At 44.7% G+C, this 17,510-nt stretch overlaps 1 protein-coding gene across 1 annotated transcript in view; it reads right to left on the reverse strand.

Annotated features, from left to right (window-relative positions):
• Positions 1-17,510, reverse strand: part of LOC126240572 (uncharacterized) — a 204,718-nt gene that overhangs the window by 158,255 nt on the left and 28,953 nt on the right. Inside the window, exons 4-5 of the mRNA XM_049947935.1 lie at positions 11,341-11,474; positions 3,035-3,146 (exon numbers count right to left, since the gene is read on the reverse strand). Coding sequence (XP_049803892.1) covers positions 3,035-3,146; positions 11,341-11,474 — 246 coding nt within the window. The remainder of the gene's footprint in view (positions 1-3,034; positions 3,147-11,340; positions 11,475-17,510) is intronic.

Raw genomic sequence — 17,510 nt, forward strand, 5'->3', positions numbered from 1 at the left:
AGTTTTTAAAAGTGACCATGATAACTTGCCATATTGGGTAATCCAGCATTGACAGATTCCCAAGCATGCCAGATTATGAAGGCCCTACAGTACCTGTTTTTCCCATATTTTGCTGCATATTTGACCAAAACTGTTAGTCTTAAAGACCAAAATGTTTTGTGATTATAGACTGTAATAAAAGGAATTTATTCTGAAAATCATCAACAGAAAGTTGCTTACTGTGATGGGGAACCAGAATTCAAACACTGAGACACATGCATGATGCAGTGAGAAACATTTATTAGTAAATATGGCTGATACTTGGAGTATGTGCAGAAACAATGTCAGTCACAACCAAGATCTATTGAGAGCCGGGTGAGGGAGGAGGAGGGAGGAGGTGGGAGGAGGGGGTGGCAGGGGTTAAGCACAACAACAGATGGTGACATCCTAATTACACAATTACAGTCTGTGGACTATAGGTTCCATGTATTTATCAATCAGGTAAAAACTTAAGTGTTGAGACAGGCAACTAAAAATCGTGAACAATGCAGAAAATAGAACATCTAAATACAACTGATGTTTCCAGTTACTGTATTTATTTCATATGGAGTGAAGCAGAGTATCCACATAATCACTTATCAGACTCCACATACATTACTGATTCTTTTCTTCACATGTAATTGTGTCCTTCAGATTGTGAAATACATTTACATCTATTACACACTTAGTAGAAAACATTACATATCACAGAAATACTATAGTCTGATTAAAATCACTTGTTAACTGATGTCTGTCACTTGCCACTCTCGTGTTGCCACATCGGCTGCCTGCTGCCATTCGGTTCTAAGCAACACACAAACAATGTGGAGCACTTCACAAATGCTGTTACTTACGTGTAACACGGAGCAATGTCGGCAGTGACCAGCATGAGGTACGACGGGAATGCGAGGTGGTCTGTCAACAGCTGATATTAAGTGACCAATGACTGAACCGTGGCAGATGACATGTTTTGTACCCCTGAATTTGAACCCACATCCTAGCCTAATCACAACCCTATGACTTGTAACGCATCTGAGACAACAGCAGTCAACAACCTTTGGCAGAATTATTAATCTCTCCTTTGTTCATAGCAATGTTAAAGCTAACCTCTAAGTGCAAACGCAAAACAGAGACAACTTAGTTTCAGCACTAAAAGCAAACTGTAATTTCTCGGTTTCAATGGTTACCCAAAACTATCCTCACAGTGGTTACATGAGCTGATGCATTATCAACCATTGAGAAGTCCTGGTTGACACTCAGTTACAGGCAACACAGGCATGGTACGTCAAAAAGAAGCACTTTGTTTAAAAGTAAGGAAACTTTTTTTTTATGTACATACCTGCAACAATTGCTAGCTGCAGGCAGCTGCGTTGTCCGAAAGAGGATAAGTACCACTCATTTCAGAGTCACTGGAACTTTCCGAAGTGGATGAGCAGCTGTAAGCGATAATAATAAGTTACGTAACACTATCTTCAAGAAGGCCTCACAGCAACCCTACAGCCCATTTTGGTGATGTTTTCCAAGGCCTGAATAGTTAGCTTCACAACTTCACTTTTTTTATTTCCGTGAGAAACATACTCTGTCACTTGTGTACAAGTTCGACTGCATTAAATTGGTAGTGATAAGTGATAGTCTTATGACAGTGTCCATATTTAAAAGCTACCTCATCATTTGCATATGTGGGGAATTGTGACTTATGAAGTGACGCGAGTCCTAATAATCCTTCCTTTTCAGTGTATCATCCACAGTAATCTCATGTTGTAACCACTGAATTGTCTCTTCCTTTCGAGAGGGCAGGTTCAGCCTTATGCCTTAAAACCGCAAAGAGTGGAACACTGGAAAGTATTGGCAGAGTTTCTAAAATTGGTAACAAAGTGTTTTCAAACCAAGTTGGTAACATCTAACGATTCATTTCTTCACGTTACTCTGATATTCCTTCCAATCCAAAAAGCATTCAACAGCCATGAATAGAGGTACCAGCATGCAAAAGAATGATTCTACCACCTTTACCAGTGGGGGAACGCCAAGTCTTTTCTTTTATCATCAGTGCAACCTTCTGTATTAACATGACCAGCATTCACCAATATTTTCTCGATCCAAAAATGTCCTCAAAATTAACATTTTTTACTTCACACAAAAATCTGCATCACCGTGCAGCTATGTCTGTTCATTCTATCAACATTTTACAGCTCGAACATTTTTGTATTTAAAACTGAGACTCTGCCAAACCAGTTGCAATGATGATATGCTACATTCAAAAAGTTCGGCCATGCAAAGTCACACAAATGTTATCTCATGTAGGCCAATCTCTATGATGATGATAACTGTATATGTGATGCTGCAGTGCACCTTGAGTAAAAGGATCTAGATTTGTTAGATGTTTCTGAATTCTTTCTTGCTCAGCATATAAAAACAAGAGGGTACTGCTTCATTCCCTTCCTTCTCATATTTTTCTTTACTAATATGAAGCAGCTATGGTTCACATGACTGCTTTGGAAACTTTTAAGAGATGTCTCTCATTTTGCACCTCCCTCTCAAAGTACTTGCACACATTGTGCACGAGTTGTTGCAACTGCCCTTTAAATGCAATTCCCCAGCTTTCTTTCTTGACGGGTCTGAATCCCAGATCCAGGGTCTGCCAATTTTATTTTACATTTCATCAGACATTTTACACACACACACACACACACACACACACACACACACACAGAGAGAGAGAGAGAGAGAGAGAGAGTGAGAATATGCACATTTATTGTGCAGCACTAGTCAAACTGTGGAAGTGAACTGACTGTTGTGGCTGTTTGGCAATGGCGAACAATTTGGGCCTGACAGAGCACTCTGACAGGAGAAATCCAGCTCCAATGCATTTAGTGTCAATCAAGAAGTAATTTTAATCAGACTTTAGAAGATATTTCTACTACTCCACTGTTTGAGGAAACTCACAAGTAATTAGTTCTTACGGGTATGTTGAGCAGTACTAAAACACAAATCGTACTAAAGAATAAAAGGAAATTACCTTCAAATCCCGATGAATAATAGGTGTCTGACAATGATGTAACCGAGAAACTGCTTCACAGACATCACAGAATATTTGCAGAACTTCAGCTTCACTGAATCCACTCTGCAGTCTGTAACAAAAGTAAACTGAAAAGAAAAAGTGAGCTAATGATATATCTACATCAATCACTTCTCTGTAATGGTAACTGCATTAGTTAGAAACTAATGTGTTCTGGAGCAAACTGATTCAAATAGCAACAGTCACAGCAACAGTGTTAATGGAATCACACTATGATAAACTAAGAAATTCAAAACAAATCAAAATCCTTTTCCTGGGCAAAAGACTGAAAATAACCACAACCGCATCTTACCAAATTCTTACTTCTAAGTACAAAGACAAAATGAATTAACAAGATTTTGATTTGTTTTTGAAAACTGTTTACACATATTTTAATAACTTGGAGGTAGCCAAATATTATTATAACCACAGGCTTTACTTCTTTCAATCTGTGAGCACAGTTAATGGTGAATAGTAGAACTCCACTACATTTCTAGTGCCCACATGATTCATAAGAAAACTGCTAAGGAAGCAGATGGAGATGCAAGACATACGCAATTTTATCACCTTTCAAAGTGTGCAGAAGTGACATCAAAATTACTATGAGGAAGGTAAGGCAAAAAGCCTTGGACAAATTTGAGACTGAAATTCTATCCACAGAGATATCACAAGAAACACTGAAAGTGTTAATAAAATGTAAAACTGGTCAATGGAATGAAATCTTTTGGTCCTTTTCTATATGGCAAAACATTTATCACAACACTGACAGACAAGGACTAAAGTTTCACATTCATATCTGTTTAAGGAAAATAAATCACTTGCTTCCCCAAAGATCTATAACAAGGACACAAAAACAGAATACATAGAATTAACAGACCACAGAGTGACAAGACAAACAAAAGAAAAGGAATGTTTGTAAATTTTCTGTTCATGATGACCAATTTAATCATGGACTAAGACCTCTGACATCAGATTGTGTAGCATAAATTTTATGCATGTATAACCACAAGAACTCAGCTCTCTTAGTGATAATAATATGTATTTTAGATGTGTGAGCGATGCAAAATCAAACTTCAAGCCTCTGTTCAGAGAGTTCTGAAGACTACACAGTTAGCAGCACTTGCTCCACACCAATTATACACAAGGAATTTGACACACAATGTATATGAGGACACAAGTAACACACGTCATATAGTCTAACGACAGTTGTTAGTAAACACAAATTTGTGGACTCCATAGAGGTGGGAAGGGGGTGGGGGTTGAGGGGGGGGGGGGGGGGAATGTTCTGCAGGCCATACTAAGTCATGTAAATTCTCAATTATACCACACAAGCTGTCTGTTTCTTTCAATTTGCATAACATGTAATAATAGGGCGAGTTAAAAAGGACTTTACAAATTTGGAATGATACAGAAATTTACTGATATGACTTACAGAATCGGTAATGTGTCATTTTATAGCAAAAAACATCAATTTTGATTCACGTAGAACATCAGCACCCCACAATGCAACCAGGAATGCCAGCATAGTGCACAGTTAAAATGGCTATTTCCACTGGTGGAGTGTGCGTTTTGATTTCATGAAACGAACTCTGCAGCAACTGTTCGGCATAAATTTCACACTGAATACAGTAAAGAACCATTAAGCAGGCTACAATTTACTCTTGGCATTTGAACTTTGTTCAGATGGGTTGTTCACTGCGAGATGGATAGATCACTCGGTTATCCACGTGTTGATGTTTATGTTGAACCAGTTAGGAAGAGCTTTCCTTGCAGTCCACAAAAATCAACTTCTTAATTCCACATATTGAAGATGATGACCAGGATGGGATGGTTTACAATCAGCAAGATGTTGCTCCACCTTATTTTCTCACAGTAGTTTGAGGTTTCCTCGACAATTGCTTCCCAGGTAAGTGGACTCGCTGTAGAGGGCAAATCACATGGCCAACTTGTTCTCCAGATTTGACACCACTGGATTTCTTTCTCTGGGGTTTCATTAAAGATTGTGTGTAGGTTCCACCCCTACCAAACAATTTAGCCAACCTGCAGAAATGAATCTAATCTTCCATTGCACAAGTTATGCCCAATTTGTTGCAACAACTGTGGGAAGAAATTGACTACTGACTTGTTATGTGAAACTTGAGGTTGTTTGCAACAGACTGACACATCTACTGATTCTTAAGTTATCTCAATAAATTTCTATATCATTCTAAAGTTGTAAGTCTTTTTTGACTCCCCTTGTATATATTTTTTTAAATCATAGTTTATGCATTTAACACAATTTTCATTCTTTCCTCTAAAAGAACAGATTACACATAAAAACCTTAATATTTCATGAGCATTCGATTATGGCCATATCTTCTGCATCTAAAAGTACTTACTGTTAAGTAGAACAATGGAGAAGACAAGATGTGATGATGAGAATATTATGAAAAGGACAGATTGCTATTCAATTCAGAACTTGTAAGATATTTCCTTCCAGCATGTGTAGAACAAGGAGAAATGCAGACTGGAGAGGTTGACAGTGTTAAATTTCTGGGATTTCAACTCTAATAAATTCAGTTGGGGAGGATATACCACAGAATTAATGAAGCACCTAAACAAGTCTATACTTGCAGAGCGAACGATGTCAGATGTAGGAGACATAAATATAAAAAAACTTTCTTACTTTCATTCTACTATGTCATATGGGATCATATTCTGGGTAACTCATCAAACCGAGCAGAAGTTTTGTGGGTGCAAAAGCAAGCAATAAGATTCATTTGTGATGTAAATTCAAGAACATGTAGAAACCTGTCAAGGAGCTTAGTATTCTAACTACTGCTTCTCAGTATAGTTATTCCTTAATGAAATTTGTTGCAAGTAACATATCTCTATTTCCAGCCAATAATTCAATTCATAGTTTCAATACTACAAATAAGAACAATCTACATAAAGACCTAAAACCACCTACCTTGGTCCAAAAAGGGATCCAATATTCAGGAATACACATTTTCAATAAATTGCCAGCAAATATTAAAAACTTGAGTTTTAGATAAAGCATGGTATAAACAGAGTTTGAAATATACTTTTTGATGGGTAACTCCTTCTACTATATAGATGAATATCTTAACAGGGACTGTTAGACCAGCTTAATTAAAAATGTCTGTCTGATTTCAGTTCTGACAGCACTTGGTTACAGCAGTCAAGATTAGGTATTTTGCGTATGATTAATTTATTAAAAGTGCATAGCAATATTTCATTCTGACAGTGTATTAAATCTGTATATATTAGCAGTTCCAGTTTACTGTTATTCAACTCTTTCGATGATCTCCTGACAAATGATCAGTGCTGTATTCAAATGTTTTATGTTATTGTTTCTGACATGTTCCGCACTCACCCAAATCATCTCATTTTTGGATCTATGGAACAAAAACTGAATCTAATCTCGCCATATAGCAGAGATGTTGGGTCACAGTCAGACACAAGAAAACGACTGTCAAACACAATAAGCTTTCGGCCAAAGGGCCTTCTGATTTGGACAACACAGACACACCCCATCATGCAAACGCAACTCACACAAAAATGATCACTCTCTCTGGCTGCCGAAGGCAGACTGCAATCAGCTGTGCACGATGGAAGAAGCAATGTCGATGGTGGGGGTCAGGAGGTGGCTCGGGTGAGGAGGGAGACAGATGGCAGGGTAGGGGTGGTGGTGGAGGACGCTAAAGTGCTGCTTGTGCAAGCATACAGGGATGAGGTGGAGAGACAGTAGGGCAGCTAGAAGCAGTCAGGAGGGCAGGGGGAGGGGAGTGGATAAGGAGGGAAGTAAAAAGATTGTGGGTACGGGGGTAGAATAGAGGGCTGTGTAGGGCTGGAGTGGGAACAGGGAAGGGGATAGGTGGGTGATGGACAGTGAGTGAGTAACATAGGTTGAGGCCAGGAGAGTTGCAGGGAGAGTTCCCACCTGTGCAATTCAGAAAAGCTGGTGTTGGTAGGGAGTATTCAGATGGCTCAGGCTGTGAAACAGTCACTGAAATGAAGAATGCTGTATTGGGCAGCATGCTCAGCAACTAGGTTGTTCAGATGTTTCTTCGCCACAGTTTTTCAGTGGCCATTCATGCAGATTGACAGGTCATTGGTTGTCATGCCCATGTAGAACACAGCACAATGGTTGCAGCTTAGCCGGTAGGTCACTTGACTGGTTTCACAGGTAACCCTGCCTTTGATAGGAGAGGTGATGTTTGTGACCATAGTGGAGCAGTAGGTAGTGGGAGAATGTATGGGACAGGCCTTGCATCTATATTACAGGGATATATCAAACAATGGAAAATCCAGGGTGGAATGTAACAATATTAAGAAAAGGAAAGTTGCCACTCACCATATAGCAGAATCTCCACTATATGGCGAGTGGCAACTTTCCTTTTCATAATATTATTACAGGGATATGAGCCATGAGGCAAGGGGCTGGGAGCAGGGGCTGTAATTGGATGAAAAAGGATGTGTGTAGATTTGGTAGGCAATGGAATACCACCGTGGGAGGAGTGGGAAGGATAGTAGATAGGGCATTCCTAACTTCACAGCACAATGAGAGGTGGTCGAAACACTGGCTGAGAATGTGATTCAGTTGATCCAGTCCTGGGTGGTACTGAGTCAAAAGGGAAATGCTGCTCTGTGGTCGTAAAGTGGGACTTTCAGAGGTGAAGGGTGAGTGGAGGGATAAGGCACAAGAGATCAGTTCCCGTACAAGGCTTGGTGGGTAATTATGGTCTGTGAAGGCCCCATTAAGATGCTTGGTACATTTTGAGAAGGACTGCTTGTCACCACACATATACAGACACAAGCAGACATATTTAAAGACTGCTTGTGTCTGTATATGTGTGGATGGATATGTGTGTGTGTGCGCGAGTGTATACCCGTCCTTTTTGCCCCCTAAGGTAAGTCTTTCCGCTCCCGGGATTGGAATGACTCCTTACCCTCTCCCTTAAAACCCACATCCTTTCATCTTTCCCTCTCCTTCCCTCTTTCCTGATGAGGCAACAGTTTGTTGCGAAAGCTTGAATTTTGTGTGTTTGTTTGTGTGTCTGTCGACCTGCCAGCACTTTCATTTGGTAAGTCACATTATCTTTGTTTTTGGATTTATTGTTTGTATAAATACATCTGTTAATTTCATTATTTAAACAAATAATTAGGCCTAACCTTTGGGACGGAAGAAACTGTTAAAAAGAAAGCATTTTTCCATGTCTTCAGTTAATTGAATGAGGTATGTTTCAACTGTAATTTTTGTAACTTAAACATCGAATAATGTATAGTTTCAGTTCCTATTACTGTGAGGATACATACAGGCCCAATTTTTGGTCCAGAGACAGGCAGTCCCACAGCTGATTTTCAGGTGGGAAGTCTGTATAATAGAGTAACAATAATGTCTTAACTTAATAGTGGAATCAGTTTAATGTAATAGGCTCTTTTAAAACACTGACAGTGTCCGTTCAATTTATTTGAGAAATAGTGAACTGTGTGGTTAGGTATTTACTGCTCACAGATGTTCAACACCATACTATTCCAGCAGTATGCTGAAGTTTTCCTGCAAACTATTTATGAGGCTTATGAAAAGATAGTGAACTGGCCATATTAACTGTGTAATATTGGGGAGGGGGGTTGTGAACCATGAAAATAAAGAACTGTGAAACGCAACTCTCGGCTACATCATTTACAGTAGTCAGTGTCTAACTTAAAAGCCCCCATTTTTCAGTCAGTATAACAACGCAGTACGTCGACACCGAGGACTATCAACGAAGAAATAAAGCAGGCGAACGTCACAAGCTTCACCTATCAGTCTAAAGCAGGGATACCTGGGAAGGCATTCATGTGCTCTAAAAGCTAAGCTGCAACAAAGGCCACTGACAAACTGTGACCAAGATATAGCTGGACCACTCAGTTGATGAGCATGCTGCACAACACAACAGTCTTCATTTTAATGACTGCTTTACAGCCTGTGTTATCTAGGTCCTCCCTATCACCACCAGCTTTACACTCTACCTGCAATATATCCTGTGTTCCCATAACCTTCCTGGCCTCAACCTACGTTAGTCACTGTCCATCACCCACCTATCCCTTTCCCTGCTCACACTCTAGCACTACACAGCCCTCCATCCCACCAACGTATCCAAAGTCTTTTTACTTCTCTCCTTTATTGCCCACCCCCTCCCTCCGTCCAACCTCCTGACTGCCTCTAGCGGCCCTATTCTCTCTATATACTAAGATGGTATCTGTTCTTTCGGACATGACCGAAAGAACAGATACCATTGGTGACCATGCAGCTCGTTAGAATGAAATTACAATGAAATGAACACCCTTAGCTGCTTACAGGCGTTGACATACATATAGTTATACATTTAGTTAAGGCTCACCGGCCACTTGACCATCTTCTTGTTCTGTGCGAATGCACAAACAGTGCCCTAACTCTTACGGGAATTGGCAACGCGCCACGAGTAATGAGTATAATGGGCGGGGGCACTACGAATGTAGTGCGGGACAATACGTTGAGAATGTGGGTTTCGCGGGAGGCGTGCCGGAGACAACTCCCAGCAGTCATGCTATCCTCTGTGTCCTCGGTGGCTCCGATGGATAGAGCGTCTGCCATGTAAGCAGGAGATCCCGGGTTCGAGTCCCAGCCGGGGTACACATTTTCATCTGTCCCCGTTGACGTATGTCAACGCCTGTAAGCAGCTAAGGGTATTCATTTCATTGTAACTTCGCCCTATTCTCTCTCCATCTCGTCCCTGTGCGCTCGCACAAGCAGCACTTTACCATCCCCCACTCCCACCCCCACCCTCCCATTCCTCTCCTTCTCCCATTGTGCACGGCTTCTTGCAGTCTGGCTTTGGCAGCCAGAGAGAGTGATCACGTGTGTGTGTGTGGGGGGGGGGGGGGGGGGGCATGCTTTCTAATTTGGAGAACGCCTTTTGACCAAAAAGCTTACTTGTTTGAAGTCTTTTTCTTGTGCCTATCTGTGTCTCAACATCTCCGCTATACAGTGAGGAGAAATTTACTCTTTTCACAACATTGTTGTTAAGCAAAAGCTCTCACAGGTACAGCATCAAAATTTTGCTGAAATTTTTGTACTGTTCTAATGTAGGGAGACATACAAGTACAGTCAAAACCGGTTATTAACAATGTCAAAGGACCGATAGTTTACGGTCCTTAAAGCTGATAGTCAAACCAGGTTATTGCTTCTCTCTCTCTCTCTCTCTCTCTCTCTCTCTCTCTCTCTCTTTCTTTTTATAAAATTGTGTGTCTGAATTTTAGACTGTCACATAGCTAAACCTTCAAAAAAGTAGCAGATATACAGTACCCCTGCAATATTTCCAATGTGGTGTTTGTGGAGAAGGACTGAAAAGGAATTTTTCTTATGCTTATGCAGTAGACACAGCAATAAAATGCCAGGAAAATGTAAGCCTTTAATAACTGAAGAAAGAAGTAGCAACAATGTGATTGTTAAATGATTTCGAACACTGTGTTGGATAATGAATGAGAGAAAATATTTAGCATGTTCGAAACTTGCTTTAAGTGAGGTATAGTATAACAGCCATGAATGACAACCTTCGTTCCATTTACTGCATTATAAAATTTAATAAACAGTACAAAAATGAAAAGACAGTTTTATATGGATAAATTACATGAAGGTCTACACTTTTTCCTACATTTCTGTTTAAAATGTTCTACAGATGTGATCTACTGTACTTAACACACTGAAAATACCTAACAAATATAACTACAAAACAACAATAACAAATACACTATTATTCAACTTCTGTACTTTGAAAAAAATAACTCATATTGGAATTGAGTTTTCTAGTTATATACGATCACAGCAAAGACGGTTTTGTTAAGTTTTTAACAAATTGCTGTAACTTTAAAATGCAGTACAGTAACACACATTGCAGTATACTGTCCTACTTAAGGTAATCAGTTATATTTGTTTCACCTTTTCAAGATGAGAGTACACATTTTGTATTGGATGTTGTACTATGTGACTTTTTAAAAATATTGTTTAAATAGAGTTTAGACAGGACTGTTAGATTTCTTTGTGATAGCCAATTTATCATTAAAAGCAATGTCGCTACAAATGGTGTAGACTGTAACAATGTTTATGTTCTAGATGGAACTCATTGAATGTTATTGGGGGTAAATATTATTTGTGTGCTTATTCAGGTCCCTCCATTCCACTCCTTCCCCCTCAACCGCAAGAAATTCATAATGTTTCACAAACAGTATCTTACATTAATTACCTCGAGTTCATCATCTGTAAGACGTGTGTCTTGCAATACGGCATCAGAAGGAGAACTTCATATACACCATTCCCTGTATGTGTAAGGCTTGAATCCACATAACCAATAATATTCTTGTGACCACTCAAGTTACTCTGAAACAAAAAGAAATTGCACAAAAAGAATTAATCAGCAGTTAAAAGCAAATTACTGTAAAGTAAAAATCATCAAAATACCATCCTGGGGATAATATTATATGTCTAGGACAATTTGGTATACCAGTATTCAGCAGTATTATAGGAAAGAGAAAGAGGTAATCCAAATCACTTAGCATAAAAACAGTGGAAGAAACTTTCAACTTTTATTTCTGCAATAATGAATTCAGTTCTGAAATTTCTTTACCAAACTTTATGAAATTTTCTCATTTCTTCTACTTTTGATATCAATATATTGCAATTAGCTGATTTTCACAATTTCATGGATATCACATTAAGTAGGAGATGTCAACTGACCCCAGGTGCAAGTTGTCTTTTTAGAATATTACTTAACATGCTTAATATTTCCATGATAGATGTCAGATAACTTCCTTTTTTTACTGTAATAGGCATTTCCAATTTCTCCCATCAGTCTAGTCATATTAGTGAAGAGATTTTGCATATTCTGGATGTCTTGGATATTGAACTGCAGTGAGCCTTGTCAGATTTAGATGATCATTTTCTGACAGAGAACTGATGATGAAGATAATGATACCAAGGAGGAGTTATTGTCAGTAGATGTGTCTTTATCTTAAGTCCCTCATGAAGAGTCTCAGGTAGCAACCAACTGAACAGTGAAAATGGCTGCTGGAGATGAATGGAATGGATGGTTGCTAACACACTACTGCCTGGAGGAAGGGCAGCTTTGAACGTCCTGATGGAGAAAGGAGGGCCCACTGTGAGTCAACTCCAGGGTGTTTCTCCTGGATGCAGGGCAGTTTCTGGCATTTGGGGAGACCAGTTCTGTTGCCAACAGCATTTCCAATCATCTATGGAAATTGAGCTCATTTTCAGTAAGAACTCTGGCTATGATAAAGAGTGGAATGTCTTTATCTTAACCTTTTTCACCCCACAGGGAATACATTATTCAATATTGGTAGGTCAGAGTTATAGACGTTCTTCCAGTATTCGTGTAGCAGTGCACTCTTACTTCTGAAATCAGGAGGTGAAATGAGACTAAAGACACGAGGGTTGGAACTTAAATAGTGGCAACTCCTTATTCACAACTGATACAAAAGAGTTACATGTTTGCACCTGTTACTGTCCTTCAAAGTAGTCACCAGCGTTGTGTAGAACCAGTTGCCAGCGATGTAGAAGGTGTAGTATATCGTTAGCAGAACCTGTTCTGTTGATGGTGCATATGGAGCTGTCTACTGCCTGTAGAATCTCCGGGACAGTTCTGAAGCAAATGCCACGAATTGGTTCCTTTATCTTTGGATTCAAATCAACGTCACAATGACTTAAGTTCGCGGACAATGGTGGATGCTACGGTACTTCCCAGTCCTATTGACTGAACAGAGCAGCCACAGCTTGTGCTGTTTGCCCCTGCGCACTGTTGTGCAAAATGATGGGTGGGTTGCGTAGTAAGTGTCGCCAATTCTTTCACAAAGCTGATCACAGGTGATGCTCCAAAATACAAACAGCAATACTGTGCATCGACTGTCTGGTGTGGAGGAACGTAATGCATTAGGATAATGCCATCACAGTCGTACACGAGAATCACCATAACTTCACCACACTGGGACGTGGGGGGCGGAGGTGGGGGGGGAGGGGGGAGGCTTGGGGAGAGGCGTGCGGTGGGGGGGGAGGGGGGAGGCTTGGGGAGAGGCGTGCGGTGGGGGGAGGCGTGCGGGGTGGGGCGGAGGCGCATGGGGGTGGGCGAGACAGACAGAGGGGGGGACAGACAGAGGGGGGGAGACACAGGGGGGAGGCGCGCGCGTGTGGGTGAGGCGGAGGGGGGGAGGCGCGCGCGTGTGGGGGAGGCGGAGGGGGGTAGGCGCGCGCGTGTGGGGGAGGCGGAGGGGGGGAGGCGCGCGCGTGTGGGGGAGGCGGAGGGGGGGAGGCGCGCGCGTGTGGGGGAGGCAGAGGGGGGGAGGCGCGCGCGTGTGGGGAAGGCAGAGGGGGGGAGGCGCGCGCGTGTGGGGGAGGCAGAGGGGAGGAGGCGCGCGCGTGTGGGGGAGGCAGAGGGGAGGAGGCGCGCGCGTGTGGGGGAGGCAGAGGGGGGGAGGCGCGCGCGTGTGGGGGAGGTAGAGGGGGGGAGGCGCGCGCGTGTGGGGGAGGTAGAGGGGGGGAGGCGCGCGCGTGTGGGGGAGGCAGAGGGGGGGAGGCGCCCGCGTGTGGGGGAGGCAGAGGGGGGGAGGCGCACGCGTGTGGGGGAGGCAGAGGGGGGGAGGCAGAGGGGGGGAGGCGCACGCGTGTGGGGGAGGCAGAGAGGGGGGAGGCGCGCGCGTGTGGGGGAGGCAGAGGGGGGGAGGCGTGCGCGTGTGGGGGAGGCAGAGGGGGGGAGGCGCGCGCGTGTGGGGGAGGCGCGCGCGTGTGGGGGAGGCAGAGGGGGGGAGACGAGCGCGTGTGGGGGAGGCAGAGGGGGGGAGGCGCGCGCGTGTGGGGGAGGCAGAGGGGGGGAGGCGCACGCGTGTGGGTGAGGCAGAGGGGGGGAGGCGCACGCGTGTGGGGGAGGCAGAGGGGGGGGAGGCGCGCGCGTGTGGGGGAGGCAGAGGGGGGGAGGCGCGCGCGTGTGGGGGAGGCAGAGGGGGGGAGGCGCGCGCGTGTGGGGGAGGCAGAGGGGGGGAGGCGCGCGCGTGTGGGGGAGGCAGAGGGGGGAGGCGCGCGCGTGTGGGGGAGGCAGAGGGGGGAGGCGCGCGCGTGTGGGGGAGGCAGAGGGGGGGAGGCGCGCGCGTGTGGGGGAGTCAGAGGGGGGGAGGCGCGCGCGTATGGGGGAGGCAGAGGGGGGGAGGCGCGTGCGTGTGGGGGAGGCAGAGGGGGGGAGGCGCGCGCGTGTGGGGGAGGCAGAGGGGGGGAGGCGCGCGCGTGTGGGGGAGGCAGAGGGGGGTTGGTTGGTTGGTTGTTTGAGGTTTAAGGGACCAAACAGCGAGGTCATCAGTCCCTTGTTTCAAATATACTCCATTCTGCTAACGGGACATCTCAGAAAAGTCAGAACAATAAAACGGAAAAAGGGAAAAAACGTAAAGGGCAGTCACGTTGTCATTGGTAAAAACAAATGAGGAAAGTCGGCAAGAGAACGAACCCAACACTATGCTGAAGCAGCATAGGCAAGACCACCTGTGACTTAAAAGGTACAACTGCTATAATGCAGAAAATACGTATGGGAATAAAAAGACTAACCAAGCCTTAAAAAAGGGTAAAAAGAGTAAAAGGGGAAGAAAAGAGGATTCCGGTCAGGGAGGTGAATCGGGAATCTCTAAACACTGCCTACAGTGGGAGACACCCAAACACTCACCGCCCTGCCCCAACACCAGAGAGATTAAAAACCTTAAAACTGAGAATAAAAACCACTCTCCCGGAGGAAACCGAGAACCAGAGAGACCACCCGGGAATCGTCAGCCAACATCAAAGGTAAAGTGTGGGGGAGTCTGTACTTAGTACGCAGAGCCAAAAGAAGGGGGCATTCAACCAAAATGTGGGCCACCAACTGGAAGGCTCCACAACCACATAGCGGGGGTGGCTCATCACGCAAAAGAAAACCATGGGTCAGCCTGGTATGACCAATGCGGAGACGACACAGTGTGGTCGAGTCCTTTCGGGAGAGGCGAAAGGAAGAACGCCATGGGCCTGGTGTCACCTCAATTGCACGAAGTTTATTAGACAGTGGAGTAGCCTCCCAAGAATTGGCCCATGACTGCGCGAAGTGGGATTTGATGTGAAGCCGTAAATCCGCTGCAGGAGGGGTTACAGGAAACGGGGGGTAAGTAACTGCTCCCCCAGCCAAACGATCAGTGAGCTCATTTCCCGGGATACCCATATGGCCAGGGACCCATAGGAAGTCAATGGAACAAGCAGCACGGTGAATATCAGCGAGATGGTCATGGATGGCAGAGACCAAGGGATGGCGCGAAAAACACCGATCAATAGCAAGAAGGCCACTCATCGAGTCCGTACATAACAAAACGCGGTTGTGTTGGGATTGTTTAATAAAGGTAAGGGCCCGGGAAATTGCCATCAATTCCGCAGTAAACACCCCACATGTAGGTGGCAGCAGATGATTTTCCGTTCCAACAGAGGACGTGAAGGCATACCCAACATGATCAGCAGATTTAGAGCCATCAGTGTAAAAAACAACAGCATCCCGAAACTCCCATAAAATTTTGCGGAAAAAGGAACGAAACACCACCGGGGGGATGGAATCTTTCGGACCGCGGCGGAGATCCATCCGAATTCGAGGCCGAGGAACTAACCAAGGAGGGGTGGAGGGGAGGGAGCGAGGAAGACAGGACAAAGAAGGAAGTTGAAAATCACGGTAAAGAGACGCAAGGCGCAGCCCAACCGGTAAACCCGCCCGAGGGCGGGAGTCGGGTGGGCGACGTCCATGGTCTGGGAACAGGATAGAATAGGAAGGATGAGAGGGAGAAGAACGGATAGTGAGGGCATAAGACACCAGAAGCTGGGACCGCCGAACAGAAAGGGGTGGGATCCCAGCTTCAACCAGGAGACTATCAACAGGGCTAGTAGGGAAGGCACCGGTGGCCAAACGGATACCACGGTGGTGGACTGGATCCAGCACGTGCAGTGTGGAAGGAGCAGCTGAACCATAAACTTGACAACCATAGTCCAAACGAGACAGAACTAGAGCACGATAAAGACGGAGGAGGAGAGAACGGTCCGCACCCCAAGAGGAGTGGGCAAGGAAGCGAAGGACATTGAGTTTACGTAAACATCCTACCTTCAGGAGTCTGATATGGGGCAACCAAGTGAGCTTGTTGTCGAAAAGAAGACCCAGGAAACGAAACTGTGAAACCACAGGCAATCGTTGTGCAGCGAGATAGAGCTCTGGATCAGGGTGGACCGTAGTACGGCGACAGAAGTGGACCACCCGCGATTTTAAAGGAGAGAATTGAAACCCGTGTGAGAGGGTCCATGCAGAGGCACGCCGTATAGCCACCTGGAGCTGCCGTTCTGCAGATGCCATCGAGGAGGAACTAACCCAAATGCAGAAATCATCCACATACAGGGCAGGGGCGACCAAGGGACCGACAGAGGCCACAAGTCCATTGATAGCAATGAGGAAAAGAAGGACGCTCAAGACAGAACCCTGTGGGATGCCCGTCTCCTGGGTCCGTGGAGAACTAAAAGCAGTACCAACTCTAACTCTGAATGACCGATGGATCAGGAACTGGCGGATAAAATTCGGGAGTGGGCCCCGAAGACCCCACTGATGAAGGGTTAGTAAGATGTGATAGCGCCAGGCCGTGTCATAGGCCTTGCGAAGGTCAAAAAACACTGCAACCAAATGGCGGCGCTGGGAAAAAGCCTGCCGAACTGCGGATTCCAAGCGAAGTAAATGATCGATTGGAGATCGTCCCTCTCGAAAGCCACACTGGTAAGGGGACAATAGATCCCGAGATTCGAGGACCCAAGTGAGCCGACGGGCTACCATCCGTTCAAGTAACTTACAAACAACATTGGTCAAACTAATTGGCCGATAGCTGTCAACAGATAGGGGGTTCTTACCAGGCTTAAGGACAGGAACCACAATGCTATCCCTCCACTGAGAAGGGAAGTCACCCTGGAGCCAGATACGGTTAAACACCCGAAGAAGATGTTGCCGTTGTGGAGCACTGAGATGTTGAAGCAGTTGGTTATGAATGGAATCTGGGCCAGGGGCCGTATCATGAGAAGAAGATAGAGCAGAAAGAAATTCCCATTCAGTAAAAGGTACGTTATAAGATTCTGACTCACAAGTGGTGAAACATAAGGTGAGAGCTTCAGCCTGCTGCTTGTGATGAAGGAAAGCAGCGGGATAGGAGGCTGACGCCGATGCCACTGCAAAATGGGTCGCAAGATGTTCGGCGATAACTAATGGGTCCGTACAAATGCCATCTGGGAGGTGAAGGCCTGGTAGGGTGGACTGCCGATGGCAACCGTGGAGAGAACGAAGTGTAGCCCATACCCGTGACAGAGGGACAGTGGAACCAAGGGAAG

The sequence above is a fragment of the Schistocerca nitens genome, chromosome 1 (genome assembly GCF_023898315.1).
Source record: "Schistocerca nitens isolate TAMUIC-IGC-003100 chromosome 1, iqSchNite1.1, whole genome shotgun sequence".
Taxonomy (NCBI): domain Eukaryota; kingdom Metazoa; phylum Arthropoda; class Insecta; order Orthoptera; family Acrididae; genus Schistocerca; species Schistocerca nitens.